This window comes from Hibiscus syriacus, unplaced genomic scaffold (genome assembly GCF_006381635.1).
Source record: "Hibiscus syriacus cultivar Baekdansim isolate YM2019G1 unplaced genomic scaffold, ASM638163v2 tig00110387_pilon, whole genome shotgun sequence".
NCBI classification, from domain to species: Eukaryota; Viridiplantae; Streptophyta; class Magnoliopsida; order Malvales; family Malvaceae; genus Hibiscus; species Hibiscus syriacus.
This window is the reverse complement of record NW_024062717.1, coordinates 6,596,618-6,618,172: the sequence shown is the minus strand read 5'-3', so window position 1 is coordinate 6,618,172 and position 21,555 is coordinate 6,596,618. Positions and strand designations below refer to the sequence as shown.

The following is a 21,555-nucleotide window of genomic DNA, read 5'->3' as shown; positions in this document are numbered from 1 at the left end:
ATTTACATTTAATTATAAATATTTAAGATAGCTAAACTATTATTTTTGTTTTGTCAACTTATTTTTTCAAAATCATATTTAACATTTAATTGAAAACGAATCTGGAACCATTAGTTACATTCTGGTGACGATATTATTGGAGGCAGTACCACAAATGTTGTTATCAAACTGAAAGCAGAAGAAAACATAATGAATTGAATCTTTTAGGCATGAAAGTTGGATTATATGATCCCCACTTGCATTCAATATACAAGGACCAAAGAGAAGGGTCCCAAGGACCTCTATTGCTATTAAACAAAGAAGGCGACATGAGAACTAACACCATAACACTCATCCCCCCATCTTCCTCAAAAGATCATTGCTTTGATGCAGCTATACAAATCCCATTCCCAATGGCTCCTTTCTGGTGTGGGGATAAAACTTCCAATGTTTCTGTCTGTTTATATCTATCAAATTCAAACTATATTCGGTTCTTTAATACTACTGTGTTTCATGGATGGGCCAAACTTCCGGTAGTTGCTCAAGGGGGTGACCTTGAGTGGCAGCTTCTTCTTCATCTTAACTGTCGGAAAGTAAACGATTTCGTCCTCGCAAGCTACCCATCTGCATATAGAACAAGTTAACAAAAAAACAAGGGGCTGTTTTCGAATTTCGACATAACTGTAAGAGATGGCGAAATCTGGAAAAATTCAACCATGAAGAACAATATTTTAGATAGAATTACTTGTACGTGGTGACGAGATGGTGAAGGAAGATTGAAATTTCAAGCCTTGATAATTCTAAACCAGGGCAAAGCCTCTGCCCACCTCCAAATGGTGTAAAGCTGCTGTTGTTAACAGCAGCTCCCAGTTTCTGAAAAAACAAACAAATTAAACCCTTTAATTTTCTCTTAAATTTATATTTTTTTTTACGACTTTAAGGAATCAAATTGCTCTGCAACTATTTTAAGTTAGACCTCCCATCTCCATGGATAAAAAAGATGTGGATTTTCATAAATTTCCTCATCCATATGAGCAGAAATAAAAGATGCCAGTACGCACCATCCCTTTGGTATTAAATAACCTGCAAAAACAATGTTCTTAAATGATTTCCCCCCATTGTTTATGCAGATTCAAGTTCAAAGCAACACTAGAATGAAACTACCTTTAATATCTATATCTTTAAGTGCTTTCCTCCAAACACCATTGATGATGTTTGCCAGTCTAAGGGTCTCACTTATCACCTAACAAATAGGGAAAAAGAACATATAACAAATTCACTAGAATCCAACTATAACAAGGAGGGGAAAACAAAACCTTGAGAGCATCTTCACTAGAATTTGCGACTCACATTTTGAGTGAAAGGCAAAGCCAAGTAGTCAGTCCAACTATAATCTTCACCAGAATCCTTCTTTTGCTTCTTTAGTCCCATGTTCTCCTCCTGCAGATATCAACATCAAAACTATACATTAAAAATCTTCTCTTTCTCTCTTTTGCTTCAAAAAGAAAAATTACTAAAAAAACCTTGCTTTTTCAATGAAAGAAACCAAAACTAATGCCATCGGATCACTTTAACTTCGTTGTTTCTTCATGAAGTAAAAAAGGAACTGTCAAGTATATTTAGTTCTTTTTTTCCCCAACATTTTTCTCTTTAATTCTAATCTTAAAAGATTGCCCCCATGAAACTTCTTCTTCATTTACTTTCTCCAGCAGAGAGATCTTAACATGAAACCAAACCAACTTACAATTTTTTTGTACTTATTATGTAGTTTCCATGTCTTTGAGATAAATGCAGAAATCCTCTTAATAAACAACATGGTTTCGGATACTTTCTTTTTGTATATATAAAAAAACTCAAGTTTCGGTTTAGAAATTGTGATCCCAAAAGTACAAATGGTAATGTCAAAAGAAGGGTTCATTGAAAAACTGACAAAGGGAAAGGAAAATAAAAAAAAAATAAGGGGAGTGACAGTACTATCTCTTACAGGCCAAAGTATGGTCTATTTTATGACAGAACTTGGGGCCCTCCATACGTACAATCTGTCTTACACGTGTATGTACTCGTGTGTCTAATGAAAAATATGGAGCCATGAAGAGACTTTTGCATTTCCAAGGGGGAAAAGTTAAAAAAAGTCAAATACTTAGCTTTGGCATCCCACTCTTGCAGATGAAATCAAAACAATCCTAACCGTCGGATGAAAAAAAAGGAAAAGGTAAAAGTATGATACGTACCATCAACTGGTGGAGTGCAATAGGGCAGTCACCGAGGAATTTAACAGCTAGGGTCATCGCCATGGGAACAGTCTCTTCTCCAGGGATCATCATCTCTATTACGTTCCCACTGATGAAATCCAACGGTAGAGATTGCTTCTCACTTGACTCTTCACTGTCACGTAACAGCACCTCCACTGCATCCCTGGCCATACCCTTTTCGTCCGTTTTCTCCATAACCAATTTCCTCTCCTCCACTATCTTCTTCACCATTTTCAGTAACCTTTCTTTGGCCTACAATGAAGCAAAAAAACAAACCTACTGAAAAAAATTGCTTTTATACAAACATGTAGAGATGTATATATTCACCTTCAGAGATTTATATAGTCTTGTTCCTGGAAATTTGATGGGCAAACAAATTAAACCTTTGATGAATTCTTCGAATTCTCTTTTCAAAAAGTTCAAATCTTCACCGGCACCAACACTCATCAAAACATTCACCAAAACCTCGAATGTTATCTGACATTTCCATGAACCATAGTCAGACATTTATGTGTTATGTTTGGAATTAATAATACATATATGTTTGATTCGAAAGAAGGAACCTTTTTGGTTTCTTCTTGAACATGTAACAGCTGCATGTCTTGCCACGAACCCAGAGTTAATTTGACAGTGTTTTCGATATGCTTCGTGATACGGGTTTTAAGCTGTGGTGATCTCAAGAAACCTCCAATTAGTGCATGGACTCGCTTCTGGAGATTACCATTCATTTTAAGTATGGAATGTTCGCCAAGCAACTCTTGGATGGATTTGGGATAAGCGGGGACGAAGATGTTGCCAATGTTCTGCAAAACCACCTTGTTTACATCGGGATCTGTGGACACAATGATGGGTGTTCCCAGTAAATGTGTTTTGAACACCTTCCCATGCCTAAAAAAAGACAAACATAAACAAAGGTAGCAAATGATTTGTCTTGCTTTGTTGCTTGCAGTTGAAACTCGAAAGGCTTAGTTTTCATTGCTTTTGTTTCGTTGATTTAGGTTCATTGATGGAAGAAGAACCATAGTCCAAAACAGGAAACAAAACGGTAGATTTTCATTGAAAAGCTGAAAACAATGGAGAATAGGAGCTGAAGTTCACGGCCTGCAACTAAGCAATGGAGCTTCTACAACTATGGCAATTGCTCAAAGTTCGTACTTGCAAGCTTTAATGGCTTTTTTCTTAATTCAAAAAACAAAAACAAAAAATCTTTTTCACTACAACATTTTAGGCCATGTCACTTATGGATGTAATCGGAGCAGGCAGCTGTCGTTGTTCATTAATGAAGAATTTCTTCTTGGGACATATATCATTTAATGAAAAAAAAAACAAACTACTTCTTGTATGCATATGATAATGCCATTGCCATGCATCTCATGTAACTGCAAACTTTGGGAGCAATTATATTATGTTATGTATATATATATATATATATATATTAACTTTACATAAAATAATAAGAAATGATGATAATTCCCATTTATTTAAAACAGGAAATAACAAAAAATACAATGATGGGGACGTTGATGAAGTGATGATTTGCATATCTGTCTAGGGTTTCCATCATCAAAGAGAAAAACATAAGTTCATTTAATATTCTCAGTTATCTGAATTAATTAATCGAAATAAAGTCTGACATAAATATTGAAAACTAGTTAGGAAAAATATATGAACAAAAAGAATTTAATTTCCAGTGTCGTTATAAACACTTGATTTTAAAAAAGATGAAAACATAAATACTATAGGAATACTAAGATGGAGTCATGGAGAAAGCAGATAAAAGAAAAAGGACAATTAGCAAAGAAGAAGACGATTACCAAAAACAAAAGTGAAAAGGAAAATGAACAGTGGATTAAAAGAAAGAGGGGGGGGGGAAGCTTACAGAAGCTTGCGTTTGTCCATGAAACTGACAGGTCGAGAGGTGTAACCAGAAGCTATGAAGTCAAGAGTTTCACCAATCAAAGGCCAACCCAAGTTCCCTTTTGGCACTCCACAATTATTCTTTTCTATATTTTCTCTCATCTTCATCCTCATCTTGTTGTACCATAACAATCTTAAAGAAATACCCATCATCATCATCATCATCAACAATCCCATGCCCCATACCATCTTCTCTGGAAGAGCCAAACACTAGCTGTAGCCAAGCTTTTCTTCTGGTTTGACAGTTCATTCACTATGAAACTACTTTATATACATGATGAAGCTCTTTGATAGACAGAGAGAGAGAGAGAGAGAGAGAGAGAGAGAGAGAGAGAGAGAGAGAGAGGGGGGGGGAGGGAGGGAGAGAAATTATACTTGGCAACTTAGTAATAAGGAGGTGGGATAAAGGAAAGGAAAAGAAAAGAAAACTAATTTGTTATTGTGAAGGGGCTAACTAGGGAGAGAGATTCCGAAGATCTAGAGGGGTTGCACCTATCATTTAATGAGTTGGCCACATTGGGTGCACCAAAAATGCTCCACGCTTGTTCATTGTATTCTCTTCATTTAGATAGAGATATATGTACCCATCCCTGCTGCCCTTTGGCTCACATAATACAATATATATATACACACACACACGAGTGGGGTGGCCTTAATTAAACCCCTTTGTTGCTTCTGTTGTATTAATGAACTTGTTTAGTTTCTTCATCTTTTTAATCATTCAAAATCCAAACTTGGATACACAAATCTTGTTTCCTTTTTCAAGGCTTTTTTCACTCATTAAATTCATAGTTATCTTCTTCTCCCAACATTGAGCATTGGACCATGAAAGAAAGTCAAATCCATATGGCTGACACTTACTACCCACGTGTTCCAAAAGTTGAAAGGAGAAAAAAAAGGTTAAATGAAGCCCATTGTGCCTCACCACCCACCCACTTGTTATCTCTCTCTCTCTCTCTCTCGCAATTTTTATAACACAATCTTTTGGGGGTTAACTGTGGTCCGTTCTCGTGCATGTGAACCATGTGGGGGGTGGTTCTGCCGTTCTGCAATCGAGGCTGGCAAAGAGGGGGAGAACGTGCGGATAGGCTTAACGGATATTGCTAACAATGTCTAAAAGGCAAAAGCACTCCATGACAAAACAACATCAACATTATGAATTTAGTGGAATCATCTTTTTTTCTCCATTTCTTCTTGTAAATGATTCTCATATGATCAGTCAGAAAAAGACAATCTAATTTAGAAGATAAAATGGTTTGTACGTCAACATCACTTTTATGACAATTTGTGCAATGGCAGACGAGATATCATGGTCTTTCAAGCTGAAACAGCAGTTCTAAGCTATAGCAAATTGCAGTCTCTGCAGACCCTACTCTCTTAGTCTCTTGGGCTATGAATACCCTTCCCTTGGGAGGACCAACCTACGTTTTACGTAAAATAAAAAGCATGTGATGATCTATTGATAGGTTAATGTCCTAAAAGAACGTAAATTATGGAGCTATTATGGTATTGGAAATAAGAATGAGTCGAGTTGTTGGCAAATAGAGGAAACCTTAGAAGGCAGCTTGGGGTTTCAAATTCTGTTACTCACGGGTTACTGGTGCTTATCCTTATGCTTCCTCCATATTGTTATTAGTTTGAAGAATTCGAAAGACGATATCCGATTCAATGATTACATCAATTAAGACAAATTTATTTAGAACACAATTAACGTTTGGTTTATTTTTGCAATCAATATTTTACGTAGATGTTTGTTTATTATAAATTTCAGATGTTTAAGAAATTATTTTTTCAACTAGGGTGGAATGTATGGTGCATGGGGAAATCCTCTACATTACCTGACGACTTCTTGAAGTCGACCGAATTGCAAGGCATTTTTCGCATGATGTCTGAACCGAATTTGGAGAAGACGTTATGTCTTGCATGCATCTTACCTAAGTCGTCAGGTGAGAAAATAGTTTTCCCGACGTCCTTTTCAAATACGCATGTTGATGCTCTCCATGACTCAAACGATCTCCCATCCTTTTAGTACTTCTACCATAAGGGTCCAACTAAAATACCTCTTTTCACTTGATTCTGCAAAAAGTAAATGCAGAAATGGATTTTTTTAAAATAACAAAAATTAAGCGATTGGTATTGCAGTCTGCATATATTAATTAATCAATAAAAGTATGACAAAGGCATGATATTTACTTTGTGAAAACCTAAAAGCTACGCATAAGACATGTGATCTATCCTACTGCTACATATTTCTCTTCCAGTGCCAATCAAAAAGCAAAAGTAATTGAACATTTTGTCCAACTTTATTTGTTCAGTGTTATCCCTTATCGTGCAAGTACTAATGAATAAAAGCATATAGCCTCTGCAATCTCAGCACAGTTTAAGATACTAGCCATTAAATCGGACCCACGAATTAATCCCGAATCGGATCCATGATGTATTCCTGTCAACAAAGCCAAAAATTTGATCGGATTCAATCTAATTTGATTATGAAAAATTCATAAACTTGTATTCGTTAGGATTCAAATTCAAGATAAATTTGGATTCGATTAAAACAAGCAGTAGTGAAATATAAGAAGGGATCGGGCCGCCAAACTTTTGGAAAATTATCATTACTCTTTCAAAAAAAATTAAAATTTGCATTTGGCCCTCAAAGCTTTTACAAAAATCTGCTTGGCTCTTAGAATTTTAAAAATCTCATTAAAATATAGGGTAAACTACCTATTTGGTCCCTATCTATTCTCATGTTCCTATTTTGGTCATTCAACTATTTTTTTTCTTTATAAATTATACTTAACATTATATTTTATTTCTTCTTTGGTCATTTGCGGTTAGGTTTGACCGTTGACTTAATGAAAATGATGATATGACATTTGTATAATAACAAATTTTGTCTCAAAATTTACACATTCTATCAAATTAACGCTAATTCAAAATAATCCAAAAAATCCTCAATATTTAGAAATCTTATCAATTTGATTCTCATTTTAATTTAAAATAATTTATTAAAATTTTAAAAATAATTTAGTGGGTTGCCTTCAAAATGGTTGAAGTTTATGGATTCATTGCGTGAATATCCCTTTTTATTTCCATTTTATCTCTATTGATGATCCTCGTGTTCTCCACACCACCATCTTCACGTCTTCATTTTCTCTCTCTTTGTTGTCCAACCTTTTCTTCGCTTTTTTTGTCCTAAATTTCATAGTCACCCCTTTAGGATATCATAACAAAGTCATCACTTATCCGATGATTCCTCGGACTTCCATTGCAGCTTTGCTCACTACCGTCGTCGCAACGTCTCCACACATTCGCCATCATCGTCGTTCTTTTACATCATCTTTTTGTTGTTCCCATCAACTCTCTCTCCTTATCTATCACTCTCACAGTAGCCCGACATTCATTAGCCCTACTTTCCAACCGTTCGTCGAAAATCTAATTTTCAAAATCGAGAAAAAAAATTAATGAGGGGTGCGACTAAGTTCAGTGATTATAAGGCCTGAACGATGATATAAGGGGTCAACGAGGGGTGTGTTACTGACGTGGAAAGGCAACAGTGGCTGTTGAACAAACAGGCAATGACGACGTTAGAGAATGAGTGTTTGGAAAAATGGGGATTTTGAGAGATATTTTAGGATTTTATATTGGACCAAATTGATAGAATTCCTAAATATTAGATATCTCTAATTTGATAGAATGCGTAAGTGTACATCCCAGGCCATTCTTAAATACCAAATATCAAATGTGACCAAAACATAAAATTTGATATAATGGTAGATGTACACCCCTGGGTATTCATGAATAACAAATATCAAACGTGTAATTAATTCAATCAATGGTATGGAAAATTCAAACTCTTTCTCCAACAGAACCTTAGCATTGAATTTGCTCCGGTTCTACATTCTCCTTACAAATGGTTTTCAAAACCGAATCAGACCGACAGATTAATAGAACACTGACAATCCAACCAATTCGACCGGTAGTACAAAATCGGATATCACTATGAACCAATAAAAAACCAGGAATAGGGGGGAAATGGCTAAAAATACCATTTAAAAAAAATCTATGGTTGACCGTGAACCAGTGGTCTAACTGGTTCGATTACCGGCCCAACATTCGCAGCTTAAAAAAAACTTGTTTCCTTCCCAACCATTCTTCACATATTAAAGGAAGTTACTTTGAAGGCTAAAAAAGCATTGATCATAACAACTTCAAGTACATATTTCGGTTAAAATAAGGTGGGAGAAAAGCGTAAATTTCATGAGTTGTGACCTGGGAGTAATTTCTGAATGCTACATCTGGAAATAACAGCAATACAGATGCTTACACCAGGAGACTACAATAGATGAAGCAAAATTGATTGTACCTGTGATTCGTGAGAAGTAAATTAGCAATTTTAGGGGAAGGGCTGCAAAGTTTACACTGAACCATATTTGCTTTCACTGGGTGTCCATGTTCCTTGAGCAGCACTAGATGGGCGCTCCCATGAGACCTCATTGGCTGACCCAGTGTTAACATCCTCTACTCTCGAGTAGCCTTGCCCTGCTCCACTCACCTGTTATACGCATTTTGCACATTAATGGGAAGCGATATATGGAGAAATGAAGTTATTGAATTTAGAAGGTGCCAACTTTGCAAGTTCTCAATGTGGGAATGAAAGTTGTAATACGGAAAGAGAATTAATTTAAGAAGCAATGATAATTAGTCACTCTGGAAGTAAGTTATTCAAGTTAGCCACGGGGAATGATTTGAATTCTCCAAAGCAGCTATTAATTGCCTGAGAAGATCTTTGAAACCTCTGGTAATATTATTTGTCATAAAAATTATATAAACTTACGGTCTCTAAACAGGCAGAAAGAATCGTCATGCCCGGCAGTGCATCAATCCCAAGCTGCATCCAAGACTCCAAGTAAGATATACATAAGTTTTTTAAACTAACACAATATTCCTAAACTATACAATCTTCTGGCCAAAAAAGTAAACTATAGTCTAAACAGCTCACCTGGCGTCCCATTTGTGTCTTGTAAATAAACCCTACACGGCAAAATAGCGTTGACGACACCATTAATCTGCCCAAGACAAACTTATTTTAATAGAAAAACATGGGAGCAATTCAGACATACGGTAAATTTCAGAACAAAAGTAAAAAGTTCAACTTTCATTTATCTTCGGTAGCAGACATAGATGCCCCAGAAAATATAGGAAATATGCAAATCATAAGTGCCAAACTCCATGCCATATGCATGGTTTGAAGTAAATTAAAGACAATTAATCTGTTGTTGGGAACTTGTTTAAAACACTGCACCTGGTGCAGTGACCTTTTAACTACTTGAGATAGCATGGCTTAACACATGTAGGACAACTGAGGAAAAAAATAGGAGATTTCCATACATGCAAGAAATTATTCCGAATATTGCCCACCCTCTCGTAGCATCTTCTTCCTGATTTTGTGTGTATTCTGAAAATATCAAGGGGAAAAAACTTTTGAATTAGCTGATACAAGCTTTATGGAAAATGCATCACTATTACCAGAAAGATGCTGTAATGGACTACAGAAAAATGATAGTTGATAAAAGCTAGCATCCGAGAAAAAAATCAGGGAGCTTACCGCACATCTTTGTTAGAACAAACTCTATTGGTTCGTAGCCCTCTACTGGAATAGAGATCTTAACTTTATATGGGGAATTGTGGGCCTTTATACCTGAAGAATAAAAGTAGGGGAAAAATAGGATTACAAATGCTAATTCAGCAGATTATAATTGAAAATAACATCAACCTGCTTAAGAAAATGTTGCATATACATCTCCAATCTAGAAGTAAAGTCGAGGGAGATAAAGTTGTAGGCGGCTTCCCAGTTGCCCCACTGCCTGATAACTTAACCTCCGGCCCATTTTCTGGAAAGACCTGTGAAGGGTCTCATTTAAAAATGAAAAGGTAAAAAGCATATTCATCCAATAATTAACAGTTTTCTACTCCTTGAACCAAAGGAAAGATTACCTTGACAACAGGTTTTTGTACAAGATTGGATCGGGATGCAATAGCAGTCAGATAAAGCGTAACATGATGCTGTTCAGTGCTGAAACTGTTCACGGAAACATTTAAAACTATTCATAAAATGTTGACACACGAATAGATAAACTCGATAATCTACTCATAATAGTGATACTATACCTAAAATCACGGTGAGATTTTTCAAAACCCAACTGAGTCAGGCCATTATAAACCTTCAAAACAATAAAAGGAAACTTTTGAATCAAATAGTTTTGGCATTTAAATCAAAGTAATCCAGATCAAATGTAAAATTCTTACAATTTCCCATGATCGTGGATGAAATCCAACAGTAAAGCCCTCAAATATCCGTGGGCCTGATTTCTCACAGGGAATGGCCAAGTCAACAATGACTCTGAGAAAAATAAAAATTTCTAAGTTTAGAAATGTACTGTAAAACAAATCTCAATTAATAATTTGAAGAAATTGGATGTAAACTGTCTAATAAAACAATTAGTCTTGTGCCTTGGCACCAGGAATAAGTCTCCATACATCATGATTTCCATATACTGCACAAAACTTAAAAAGAAATGTTTGGAGAAAAGGAATGAAAAAGACAGGTTACGGCACTGCTTGAAATACCTGCAAGTGGATTCATAAGTGACATTGCATATGCAACTTTGTTGGCCTGAGATTAACACCAAAGACAATGAAAAAAATGTTAGAAGTTGATATAAAACAGGCACTGGCAGTTAAGATTAAAACACAAAACAGTTAATGACCTATATAACGAAATCATCCAAATTAATAAAGCCTTCCCTAATAATTCTGGGTAAGAAATGAAAACTTGAACAAATTCATTGGCAATCGGTATGGACACAAAAATTGAAAAGAAAATGAAATGGAAGAAATTTAGAAAAGATAAATGCAAAGAAACTAAGTTATCATAGTCTTTTATGTTTTAATTTTATGTCATTTATTCACAGCAATGTCTTCATAAAGGTTATGTGATAGCTGCATAAAATTTGACCAGAGGAAAACACTGTTGAGTAAACAAGGGTGGATAATCATTTTAACCCATTTTACAAGGACATAGGGAAAATAAGTTCCTAGAATATACAGGAATAAGATATTGAAGACTGGATATGAAGAGTTTACACACCTTTACACTGCCCATTTAAACAATTTCCGCATATAATATTTACCCGAAATACAATCAAGGATATTCATTAATATGCATAAACAAAAGCCATGATGAAATTTAATGTTCAAGTTCACATAAATAATGACTCCACGAAAAAACTGACTTATAAGAACAGTAATGTCAACCAAGTTCCCAAAAAATTGAGAAAAAAACAGTAGCCACTAGACTAACCTGTGCAGTGCGTCCCATTTTGTCAAAGGTGTGCTCACAATTCAGCAGGTCGCCATTGTAGAACTCCTGTAGACGCAGAGAAAGTAGATTTAACAGGTTATATATATATATATAATAAACATTACAGAGTTGAAACTTAAACATGATTGAAATATTTCAATCTCAGAATGATTTACAAATATAAAAAGGATCATGTGTATTTGTATCTTCTAGATGCTTCATCTGAAGCCCAAGAGTTTGCTAAAGTTGGACTTGGAGCCAAACAACAGTTTCATATAACGAGCTAAGAGGCAGCAACAACATTTGTTATTTAAAGTTTTCACTTCAAATAACAGTAATAAATTGATTTTAAGGGCCGGAATCTTCTAAAAATGTTAGTATTTCTTTCTGTCTTCCTAACCAGTAACAACCAAAAAGTTTCTACAGCAATATTATCAATCATTCATTCCCATTTTTAGCAAGGAGAGATTCAGCATACCCCTTCACTTTTATAGTTGTTACTGCACAAACAAAAGTTCAAACCAAACAGACTTACTTGAACAAGATAAACATGCCCTGATCCAGAAACAGAGTAGTTATACTTATCATATCGACCAAAATCTACATATCCCTGCATAATTAGCATTACACGTGGAGTGAATTATTCAGAATGCAAGCAAGAAAGTGCAAATGAATACTTTAAACTAATTAAAACATTTTTAAAGCAAATTCCTCAAAGAACTTCCTTGTAAAAAAATTAAATATAAGGATATTGATGTAGTACTTGAGCACATGAAGTTAAAGACTACCGTTTGTGATCTACTCTCCACATCTTTGCAAAAGCGGATCACCAAGTCAGAGTCCTGCATTAGAGGAAATACAGAAATGCAATATGCTCAAAAAGAGAAATGGAAGACTTCCTATATTGGAATCGAGCAAGGATGTTACTTTCCCCTCATGTGCAAAAGGAACACCAACCCAATCACTCTAGTCAATAGCTTAAGAGAAACATTTTACTAGCTTCCAAAACTCTAGTCCATGGAAATGGAAATTTTGAGCCATAAATGTTCATTGAGAACCAACCAATATTCAGATTTGTATGCAAAATTTACTATAAGAACAAGTAACCAAGGATACGAAATCAAGAAGCCTGCTAAAATTATCGAGGGCGTAGCAATTGGATTTTGGTACAACAACAGATGTAACCGTAAGTGATTGTGAAAGAACAGCTGCAAAGGAAACAAATTCACTTGCATCAAAAAGTTTAAAATTAGTTGACAAAATACTACTTCACAAATAACTCAAACAAGTCACCTGCCACTGCTATGATTATGAAACTAGGATTTAAACAGCATTTTACACTCCGCATTGTTTCGTGTATTCAATCAAGCATGTCCTGCCAGAGATTCAGTGACTTTCAGCTTAATTTTATCATCAGAAATTTTAATTTTCCCAAAAAAGTAGCAGAGAACACAATACGGTGGAGTCCGAGCAAGATTCTTTGAAGCAAATGAATATTTGAGATTGAGATCTGAAATGAATAAAACTAATGAGATCTGAAATGAATAAAACTAATGGAAATTTACGGGTTTTTTTTATAAATCAGGAATTTTATATTCTGCAATCATTATTAAAAAGGAGAAGGGAAAAAAGAAAGAGAATAAATCAGTATGAAATAGCTGAGAAATTACCAGGAGAACTTGACCGGAGTGTCGATGCTGAAGCCTGAACCTTAAAAGACGCACTCGGACGCAATTTCGACGGCAATACCAACTAAATCGAAGCATAGAATGAACCGATTTTATTAATACTACTCGTTTTTTAGTATTGGCTTGCATACATCATTGTCCCTAAACGTATGATTTGTATCGAGTTGTCTTTATGTTTGCTTCCTAAAATTTAATTTGTATCCTCAAATGCCCCTAAACAATTACTTCTGTTAAAAACATTAGGATAAATTGCACATTTAGTCACTTACTTATTTTATTGGTTTCATTTTAGTCACCTAACTATTATTTTTATCAAAATCATCATTAATCTTAAATTTTTATTCTGTTTTAGTCACCTAATTCGATTCGATTTTTTTTCAAATTATATATAATATATAAAAATTCATTTATATCATGATAAAATTAATATATAATAATTCATTTTTATCTTTTAACATGTAAAATATTATAATATTAAAATTAAAATTTTAAAATTCTGAGCACTTATCATATCTACAGCCATTGTTCAAATCTAACAGAAACAATATGCCAAGTCACTAAAATTCATATATATATATATATATACATTCCAGGTACAGGACGAAATGATAACATTAAGATCAATTCTAGCTAGGTTTAAGGAATAATTCACCATATTTTTCACAAACGTTAATTACCAGCTATGAAAAACTTAGCAAGATAAAATACTGCAACGAAAAGCCTGCGAAAACGGTTGTACACTCAAACATGAGTTGAGGAAGAGTTCTTTATTATTGAAGCAGGATATTTATACCATCATTCAAGGGAAGCCTGGGAATCAAGATTAACTTAGGAAGCTTAATTCCAATCTTTTCAACCAAAGTAATGATTATCCATTTTTTCCCATTGCAAATCCTTTGTTTTTCCCTTTTATGTGTTTGCTTTGATTGGGTATCATATTGGATTTTGAAACATTGCAGTTGGACTATACGACTAAGGATGAAAATGAATGTCAGATTTTGCAGTACTATGATAAGATTGTTTTGGCTCCTCAAAGATATTTTGTCAAAACTATGAGTGGGGTTTTATAGTATTTTTTATTTTTCTCTGAGCTGTTCAAGCAAATTCCTAACTGAGAGATGAACACTATAATGGAACACTATATAGGAGATTATTATAGTATATAAGTGTACTTTTTAAGTTAATTTAAATTTTAATATTAAAATATTTTATGTGTTCAAAGATAAAAATGAATTCTTATATATCAATTTTACTTGTTATAAATGAATTCTTATATATTAAAATTTTGAAAAATAAATCTAATTAAATTAGGTGATAAAAACGAAACAAGAACTTAAGTTTAGTGATGATTTTTTTAAAAATAATAGTTGAGTGACCAAAGCATAACTATTAAAATAGTCGAGTGACTAAATATTTAATTTACTCTTTTTGTTAACATAGTTAACAGTGTGAGCTATTTGAGATAACTATTAAAATTTAAGAGACAAAACATCTCAAAAAATATTATGCGAATAACTCGATATAAATGGTATACTTGAGGGGTAATGGTGCATTTAAGCACTTGAGTATTCATATGTACTTATTTTTAAAGAGTTAATTGCATTAAATGTCCCCAAGCTATAACTTTATTTTAAATTAGTCTCTAATTTATTGAATATTGTAATTTCTATCCCTAAATTATTCCTCTCATTAAAAATTAGTCATCAAACTTTTAACATTTCAAATTTATCCCAAAACTATAACCCTCATTCTCTATTGATACCTAAACTTTTGAATGTTCTAAATTTATTCTTAAACTTTTGAATGATTTTGGGGGATGTTATTGAGATGTATAAAAGTTTAGGGATCAATATAGAATGAGAGCCATATTTTAGGGATGAATTTGGAATGTTTAAAATATGGGATCAATTTGGAATGAAAGTAATAATTTTGGGGATGAAATTAAAATATTTAAAAGTTGAAGAATGAATTTAAAATGAAGGGCGTAGTTTGAGGATGCATAGTAAAATTAACGCTTTTTTAGTAAAGTTCTTTTAAATAATTTAATTTTTTAGTTTTTCAATTAATTATATTTATTTAAAATAGTAATATTTTTTTAAAAAAACTATGATTTAAGATATTAATATTTTCAATAATAATTATCTATTAATACAAATAAAATTATTTTTTTACAATAAATTTCTAAATATATTTATATATATATAATAAATTGAATCAGATGTTTTAAAAATATATATTAACTTTTTTATGTAAAAAATTATTAGCGAAAATAAAGTTATCCACTGATTATAAGAAAATGTGAAACTGTTTATGTACAGAAAAATTGGTCTTACATTTGAATCTCAAATGATGTATTTTAATAGGGTTTTCTCAAGATCTGTATAAATGTAAAATAACAACAATATTCTTATATGGAGTAATAACAAAGCCAATAAAAGTGATAGGTTCAGCCACCTACAGTCACTACAAATGCTTTTGGGCGCTTGACATAATAATTTTTTGTTTTAAGAAATCACCTTTCAAAAGTAAACCATAGAAAAATATTGGGGCATTTTGGTGATAAAAGAAAAAAAATACTTTTTTAGAAATATTAGATTTAAATAATTGTATTAATAGAGTATGTATATATTATCAATAACTTTTAAAAATCAAACATATACTGCTTATAATTACTCTAAATTATTAACATGTAAGTCTAAAGAAGAATCTTCAATCCTTACACTATTGACATGTTTGTCTAATAGTGTAAATAAAAAGTATATATCTTCTATCATTAGCATCATATAAAATAAAAATATTTAATTTATCTGGAGTAAGTGAATTAAGATATGATGGATACTGAATTTTATAAAATTTCATGTTCATGTTCTGTTTTCAAGTTTTTTCTACCGAGCTCTAAAAGTCTTTAAGAGTTTAAATTATCTATTGTTGTGTCATTTTAAGTTGTATCTATGTCTGACATTAAAATGTAAGATGAATTATAATTAATATTGTATCAAGTTAAGTCATTGGGTATTTTTTGGTTTCAAATTTTAGGAGTTTTATTTTGAAAGATGAATTTAACGTATGACGTTAATATTTCGTAATGACATTTAATGACAATGATCATAATGAAAACAAATTAAAAATTTAATGATGGTATTGTAAGTTTTAAATCAGTAACCAAAAATAAGCATACTAAAAACTTGGTGACTATTTATTTAGTTTACCCTGACAATAATAAGATCTTCAAAAAAGGAAAAAAGAAAAAAAAATGAACTAATACAGGCTTCGAACACGAAAACCAGTAAAAAAATCCGAGTCAAAAAGAAAATTCGAAAAGAAGGAACCGAAATCCAAAGCCAAAAGTCTTCTTCCAAGTGTTCCATCATACACCGCCAAATGTACACCTTCAGCTGCTCGATTTTGCCAACAAACAAACCCCTCAGATGCCAAACGTAGCATTACCCAATCTCTCACTGTCTAATCTCAACCCTAGACCGAAGAGAAGAAGACGATGGCGAAGCACGCCGCCGTTGGATGGGGCCACCACCACTTACAGAACCGATGGCTTTTGGCTCTTCTCCTAATGCTTTCTGTTTCAACGGTTATTGCCTTCTTCATGAGAGCCGGCTTCGATTCGTGTGATCGGAACGTTTCTGCTGCTGTTGATGGTATAGACTCTGCTCGGCATGTCATTCAAGGCGCCGAGAAACGAACTCCGCAGATCGCTTCTGCGAAGCCGAGTCCGCTCAGTTTCATGAAGTCGAAGGTCGTTCTGCTGGTGTCGCACGAGCTCTCGCTTTCTGGTACACTTCTTGTTTTTATTTATGTTAATAGCTATCTTTAGTGAGTTCAGTCGCTTTGGAATTCATTTATGATATTTCAGTTGAATTTCAATGTAATGTAATTTGTTTTAGTTGCCTTCCTTTTACTGTCGAGTGACTCGGTGTATGATCGTTTCCATTGAAGTATCATTGCAAATGAACCGAATTTATGTTTAGTAGCTTTGAGGTAGCCATCTGCATCATCTATGGGATGTCCTTGCATGGTTGTAACTGATCTGTGGACACATATAAGTGAGTTTTATTATCGTATGGAGGAACTAGCAGAGGATGTGCATGGATTCTTTCGGTTAGTGTGCTACACCAGCCATGCCCAAAATTTTTAGTCATTACAGCTGGTTTTTTCGATTCAAGTAATTAATAGATGTATTGCATATGCATTCATTAATATTTGTAGAATGTCAGTTTTAATGCCATGGTTATCATTGTCAGCATATCATTTGCTATAAGTTTCTTTAGTTTTTGTGAGGATATCTGCACATTCTCATATCATGTTTAATTTTATCCTAATATGAAAAAGAGAAACTATGTAGTTCCACTAGGGCCCTTTGTGTCTTAACTTAATCCCTTTTATCAACTTTGCAAATTTTGACACTCTGTAAAAAGCATTCCACCAGTGTGCTGGTATCTTTGAGGTTTAATTACTTTCTGAGGCTCTGTTGACATGCTACTTATGACTCATCATTATTTCCTATAAATGAAAATTATATCATAATAAATTCTGAGATTCTTGTTGACTCCTTACTCTCAAGTACTCTGGAGGTAAATTATAGAATGTCGTTTTGGCATGTTGCCGACATGTTCTATAAATGATTTGTGCATATATAGAATCTTCTTGTCGTGGACCTTGCGGTGTAATGTGAGTTTGTCCTTGTCGTTACCCTTCTTGATGATCTTTTTTCCTGAATCTTGTAACTTTTGGTTATAAATAGTGTCTTTTGCTTCCAGCTGTAAATGAGTGCACACCTTGTCTAAGCATGAGATCTCTAAAACGTTGTTTTTATACTCTCTCGTAAACAAAATTTCCTTTTTCATGTATGACCCTTTTCTGGAAGACGTATCTATTGTCAGAAGAAAGCTTATTCTTTGCGACATTTGTAACTATCATCTTGCTTTGTGAAGAAGCTTTTTAGAATTCATATATTTCATCATATTTCTTTGTATGATGTTTCCTGTCATTTTTTATTTTTACTCTAGGCGGACCACTGTTGCTGATGGAGCTGGCATTCCTATTAAGAAGTGTCGGTGCTGAAGTTTATTGGATTACAATTACTAAAGCATCTGAAACAGATGAAGTAACGTATAGTTTAGAACATAAGATGTTAGACAGAGGAGTACAGGTAATCAGAGAATTTCACTTTGTTTCTTTATCCATTTATGGTTCTTTTACTACAAAGTAGTGAACTTTATATCACCCTTTCTTCTAATTAGGCTTTTACCTGCCTTTTCAGGTTTTCCCGGCTAGGGGGAAAGAAGCTTTAGATACCGCTTTAAGAGCTGATTTTGTTGTTTTGAACACTGCTGTTGCTGGGAAATGGCTGGATGTTGTTCTTAAAGAAGACGTTCATCGTGTTTTGCCTAAGGTGTTGTGGTGGATCCATGAAATGCGAGGCCATTACTTCAAATTAGACTATGTAAAGCATCTTCCTTTTGTAGCTGGTGCTATGATTGATTCACATGTCACAACAGAGTATTGGAAGAGTAGGACTCGAGAAAGTTTGAAGTAAGCTTCGAAATCCTCGTGTCTACAATCTCAGTGTGCTTATTGTTGCTTTTAAAGTATTGATGTTCATTCTGCATGCATTGCAACAAAAACCCAAACAATATTTTTTGTGCATTTAGTTTCTCAGTTACTCCATATGTTTCACATTTCTTATGTCTAATTACACATTTGAGTGTTTTTTCCCTTCTCCAATTCATTTTCTTTTTGTAGGATTAAAATGCCCGATACCTATGTTGTTCACCTAGGAAATAGCAAGGAACTGATGCAAGTTGCAGAAGACAGTGTGGCTAAAAGGGTTTTGCGTGAACATGTTCGTGAATCTCTTGGAGTGCTCAATGAGGATTTACTCTTTGCCTTAATAAATAGTATGCTTTTTAGTCTTCATCTCGAGTGGATTTTTCTCTTCTTGTCCTTCACTTTCCTCCGTGTAATGCACCTATTTTTATAGAGATTCTCCTTTCAATTTGATAAAAATAGAGTTGTCAGGATTGGCTTTGTCGATTGTATAATTATTTTACTGGGAAAGTAACAGTGACTGAGTGATTTCAGTTTGATGTTATTTCTGCTGTTACATTGCATGTTCAATTCTATTTTTTGGTTAGATTGAGATATTCTCTTTTTGAAGAAAATCGAAAATCATGTAGCTTCTTCAATTGTTATGTATTGAATCTCCTGCATTTTGAGTTTTGTCTGGCAGTTAAGAACAATAGTTTGGTTTTACCAATCATCTTTTTCCGAATTTTCCATTTCTCCCTTGAACTATCATGGTATTGTTTTTAATTAATCACCAATTCACTCTATTATATCCTTTCCTCAATTTTCTTTTGTACACTGAGGCATATAAACGAAGGCAGAAAGTAGGGGGAAAACATTTGAACTGAAAAGTGCATGTTTTTCTGCTTTTTGTCACTAAGTTGTATCAAATTCCTTCCACTGCAGGTGTTTCACGGGGAAAAGGCCAGGATCTCTTTTTACGTTCCTTCTACGAGGCCTTGCAACTAATCAAGGAAAAGAAAATGCAGGTACCACCACTGCATGCAGTAATTGTAGGAAGTGACATGACTGCCCAGACAAAATTTGAAATGGAATTACGGGATTACGTATTGCAGAAGAAAATTCAAGATCGGGTTCATTTTGTGAACAAGACTCTGACGGTCGCACCATATTTAGCTGCCATTGATGTTCTTGTGCAGAATTCCCAGGTAATTTATGTGGTTTAAAGCATTTTCATTTTCAAATATAATGTTTACTTCAGTCTGTGAAATTAATCTAATTTGTTTTCTTGTTGATGCAAGTGTTGCTCCTTTAGTTGTTTGTATAATCATAATATAAAGAAGCTATTGCTGTTTTATTATTTAGTTATAGGACAGAGTCGGGAGATATTTGAAGGTCCGTTTACCATCAGAATTCGCTGATGTGACTGATGCCTCAATGATAACAAGTCTCAGGCAGTAGTCCGATTACCAATGTTGATAATTGACTTGATGACATTGGTTTTCTTGTGTTAAGAGACCTAGCACTTATTACATGATAATAATGGTAATTATGGTTATGTTATGTGCCCGTTGTTGTTCTTAGATGTCTCCAAGTTACATAATGTCAGTCACCAAGTAATCAAAATTCTAAAGGCATAAAAAATGAACAATCAATTACTAGAGAAATGTGCATCTATGGACTGGAGGGAGAACTGAGTTTATTTGAGTAGATTCCTTGATGCATCATGCATATTACGGTTTTGAATTTCTGATTTTCGTGTAGGCTAGAGAAATGTGGATCTATGGTTTGTTCTCTTCTTCAAAGTCGCTTTAAATATAAAGCGAATCACAATTTTTTTCCTTGCTTTTAGGCACAGGGAGAATGCTTTGGACGGATAACAATTGAGGCCATGGCATTCCAGTTACCTGTACTGGTAATCTGTGAGCTTTTCCTGATTTTCTTTTACTCATACATCTGAGCTTTTGATAAATAAAACATGTCGGAGTCGTTAACTGCTCATATTTTCTATGGTAATAGTCATTGGAGCTGGTTTTTGATACTGACACATGCCATATCCAAAAACAGGGAACAGCTGCAGGAGGCACCACGGAAATAGTAGTGAACGGGACTACAGGTGCTTTACATCCGGTTGGAAAAGCAGGGGTTACACCCCTTGCAAAAAATATCGTCAGACTTGCTACTCAGGTCGAGAGGAGGCTTACCATGGGAAAGAGAGGGTACGAAAGGGTCAAAGAAAGATTTCTAGAACCACACATGGCCGAGAGAATTGCTGGAGTACTGAAAGAAGTGTTGAGGAAATCTAAAATCAAATCAGGTAGACACCTGGATTGAAACAATGGGGTTGGATCAGTTTCAATCAGTGCAGCCATGGTGGTCCAAAGTACAGGCTAAAATAGGATGCATTTTTCTTTTTCTCATGTAGTGACATATTTTTGGTTATTCATGGCCTATTTTTTATGTCTCCAGTTTTCCTTTCAGAGATGTAAATTATGTATGTACTAAGACCATTTTCAACCGTTGATATAGTTGAGAAGCTCATTTGAAGGTATGTGGATTTTTTTCATACTTATTATAGCATTGATTTCCTAAGTAATGGAACAACAGTATTACGTGGTATAATAAGGTGGTCAACCATTCATAAATAAATGCAATTCCAAGTTTCGTTGGAGAAATAAATAAATAGGTAATTTATATTATTCAAAGCGCATCGCTTCGTCACCTCAGGTTAGCCTGTTTTTTTTTTGACGCGTACACCTTAATTTCCTTTATTTGGTTCATACTTCATACCGTTCAATTAATTCATCCAGTTGAGCTG

The 21,555-nt window shown here is 34.0% G+C and overlaps 3 protein-coding genes across 3 annotated transcripts; 1 reads left to right on the top strand and 2 right to left on the bottom strand.

Moving 5' to 3' along the window:
- Positions 1-219: 219 nt before the first annotated feature.
- Positions 220-4,352, bottom strand: LOC120122499 (3-epi-6-deoxocathasterone 23-monooxygenase CYP90C1-like). The gene is made up of 10 exons (XM_039141639.1): positions 4,111-4,352; positions 2,795-3,119; positions 2,559-2,708; positions 2,211-2,483; positions 1,330-1,419; positions 1,144-1,222; positions 956-1,062; positions 725-852; positions 511-603; positions 220-446 (listed from the first exon to the last, which is right to left on the bottom strand). The coding sequence occupies exons 1-10, from the start codon at positions 4,335-4,337 to the stop codon at positions 356-358; spliced, it is 1,563 nt and encodes a 520-aa protein (XP_038997570.1). The 5' UTR covers positions 4,338-4,352; the 3' UTR covers positions 220-355.
- Positions 4,353-8,350: 3,998 nt separating this feature from the next.
- LOC120122500 lies at positions 8,351-13,308 on the bottom strand. The gene is made up of 18 exons (XM_039141640.1): positions 13,174-13,308; positions 12,802-12,886; positions 12,625-12,716; positions 12,436-12,474; positions 12,297-12,350; positions 12,044-12,118; positions 11,509-11,574; positions 11,296-11,338; positions 10,776-10,821; positions 10,455-10,548; positions 10,317-10,369; positions 10,143-10,227; positions 9,947-10,049; positions 9,754-9,846; positions 9,537-9,603; positions 9,148-9,214; positions 8,983-9,036; positions 8,351-8,700 (listed from the first exon to the last, which is right to left on the bottom strand). Exons 2-18 carry the CDS (start codon positions 12,854-12,856, stop codon positions 8,563-8,565), a joined length of 1,224 nt encoding a protein of 407 aa, XP_038997571.1. The 5' UTR covers positions 12,857-12,886; positions 13,174-13,308; the 3' UTR covers positions 8,351-8,562.
- A 3,157-nt stretch (positions 13,309-16,465) lies between these two features.
- On the top strand, positions 16,466-21,268 carry LOC120122591. The gene is made up of 7 exons (XM_039141720.1): positions 16,466-16,984; positions 18,218-18,360; positions 18,472-18,743; positions 18,954-19,108; positions 19,683-19,945; positions 20,590-20,652; positions 20,805-21,268. The coding sequence occupies exons 1-7, from the start codon at positions 16,693-16,695 to the stop codon at positions 21,069-21,071; spliced, it is 1,455 nt and encodes a 484-aa protein (XP_038997651.1). The 5' UTR covers positions 16,466-16,692; the 3' UTR covers positions 21,072-21,268.
- Positions 21,269-21,555: the final 287 nt, after the last annotated feature.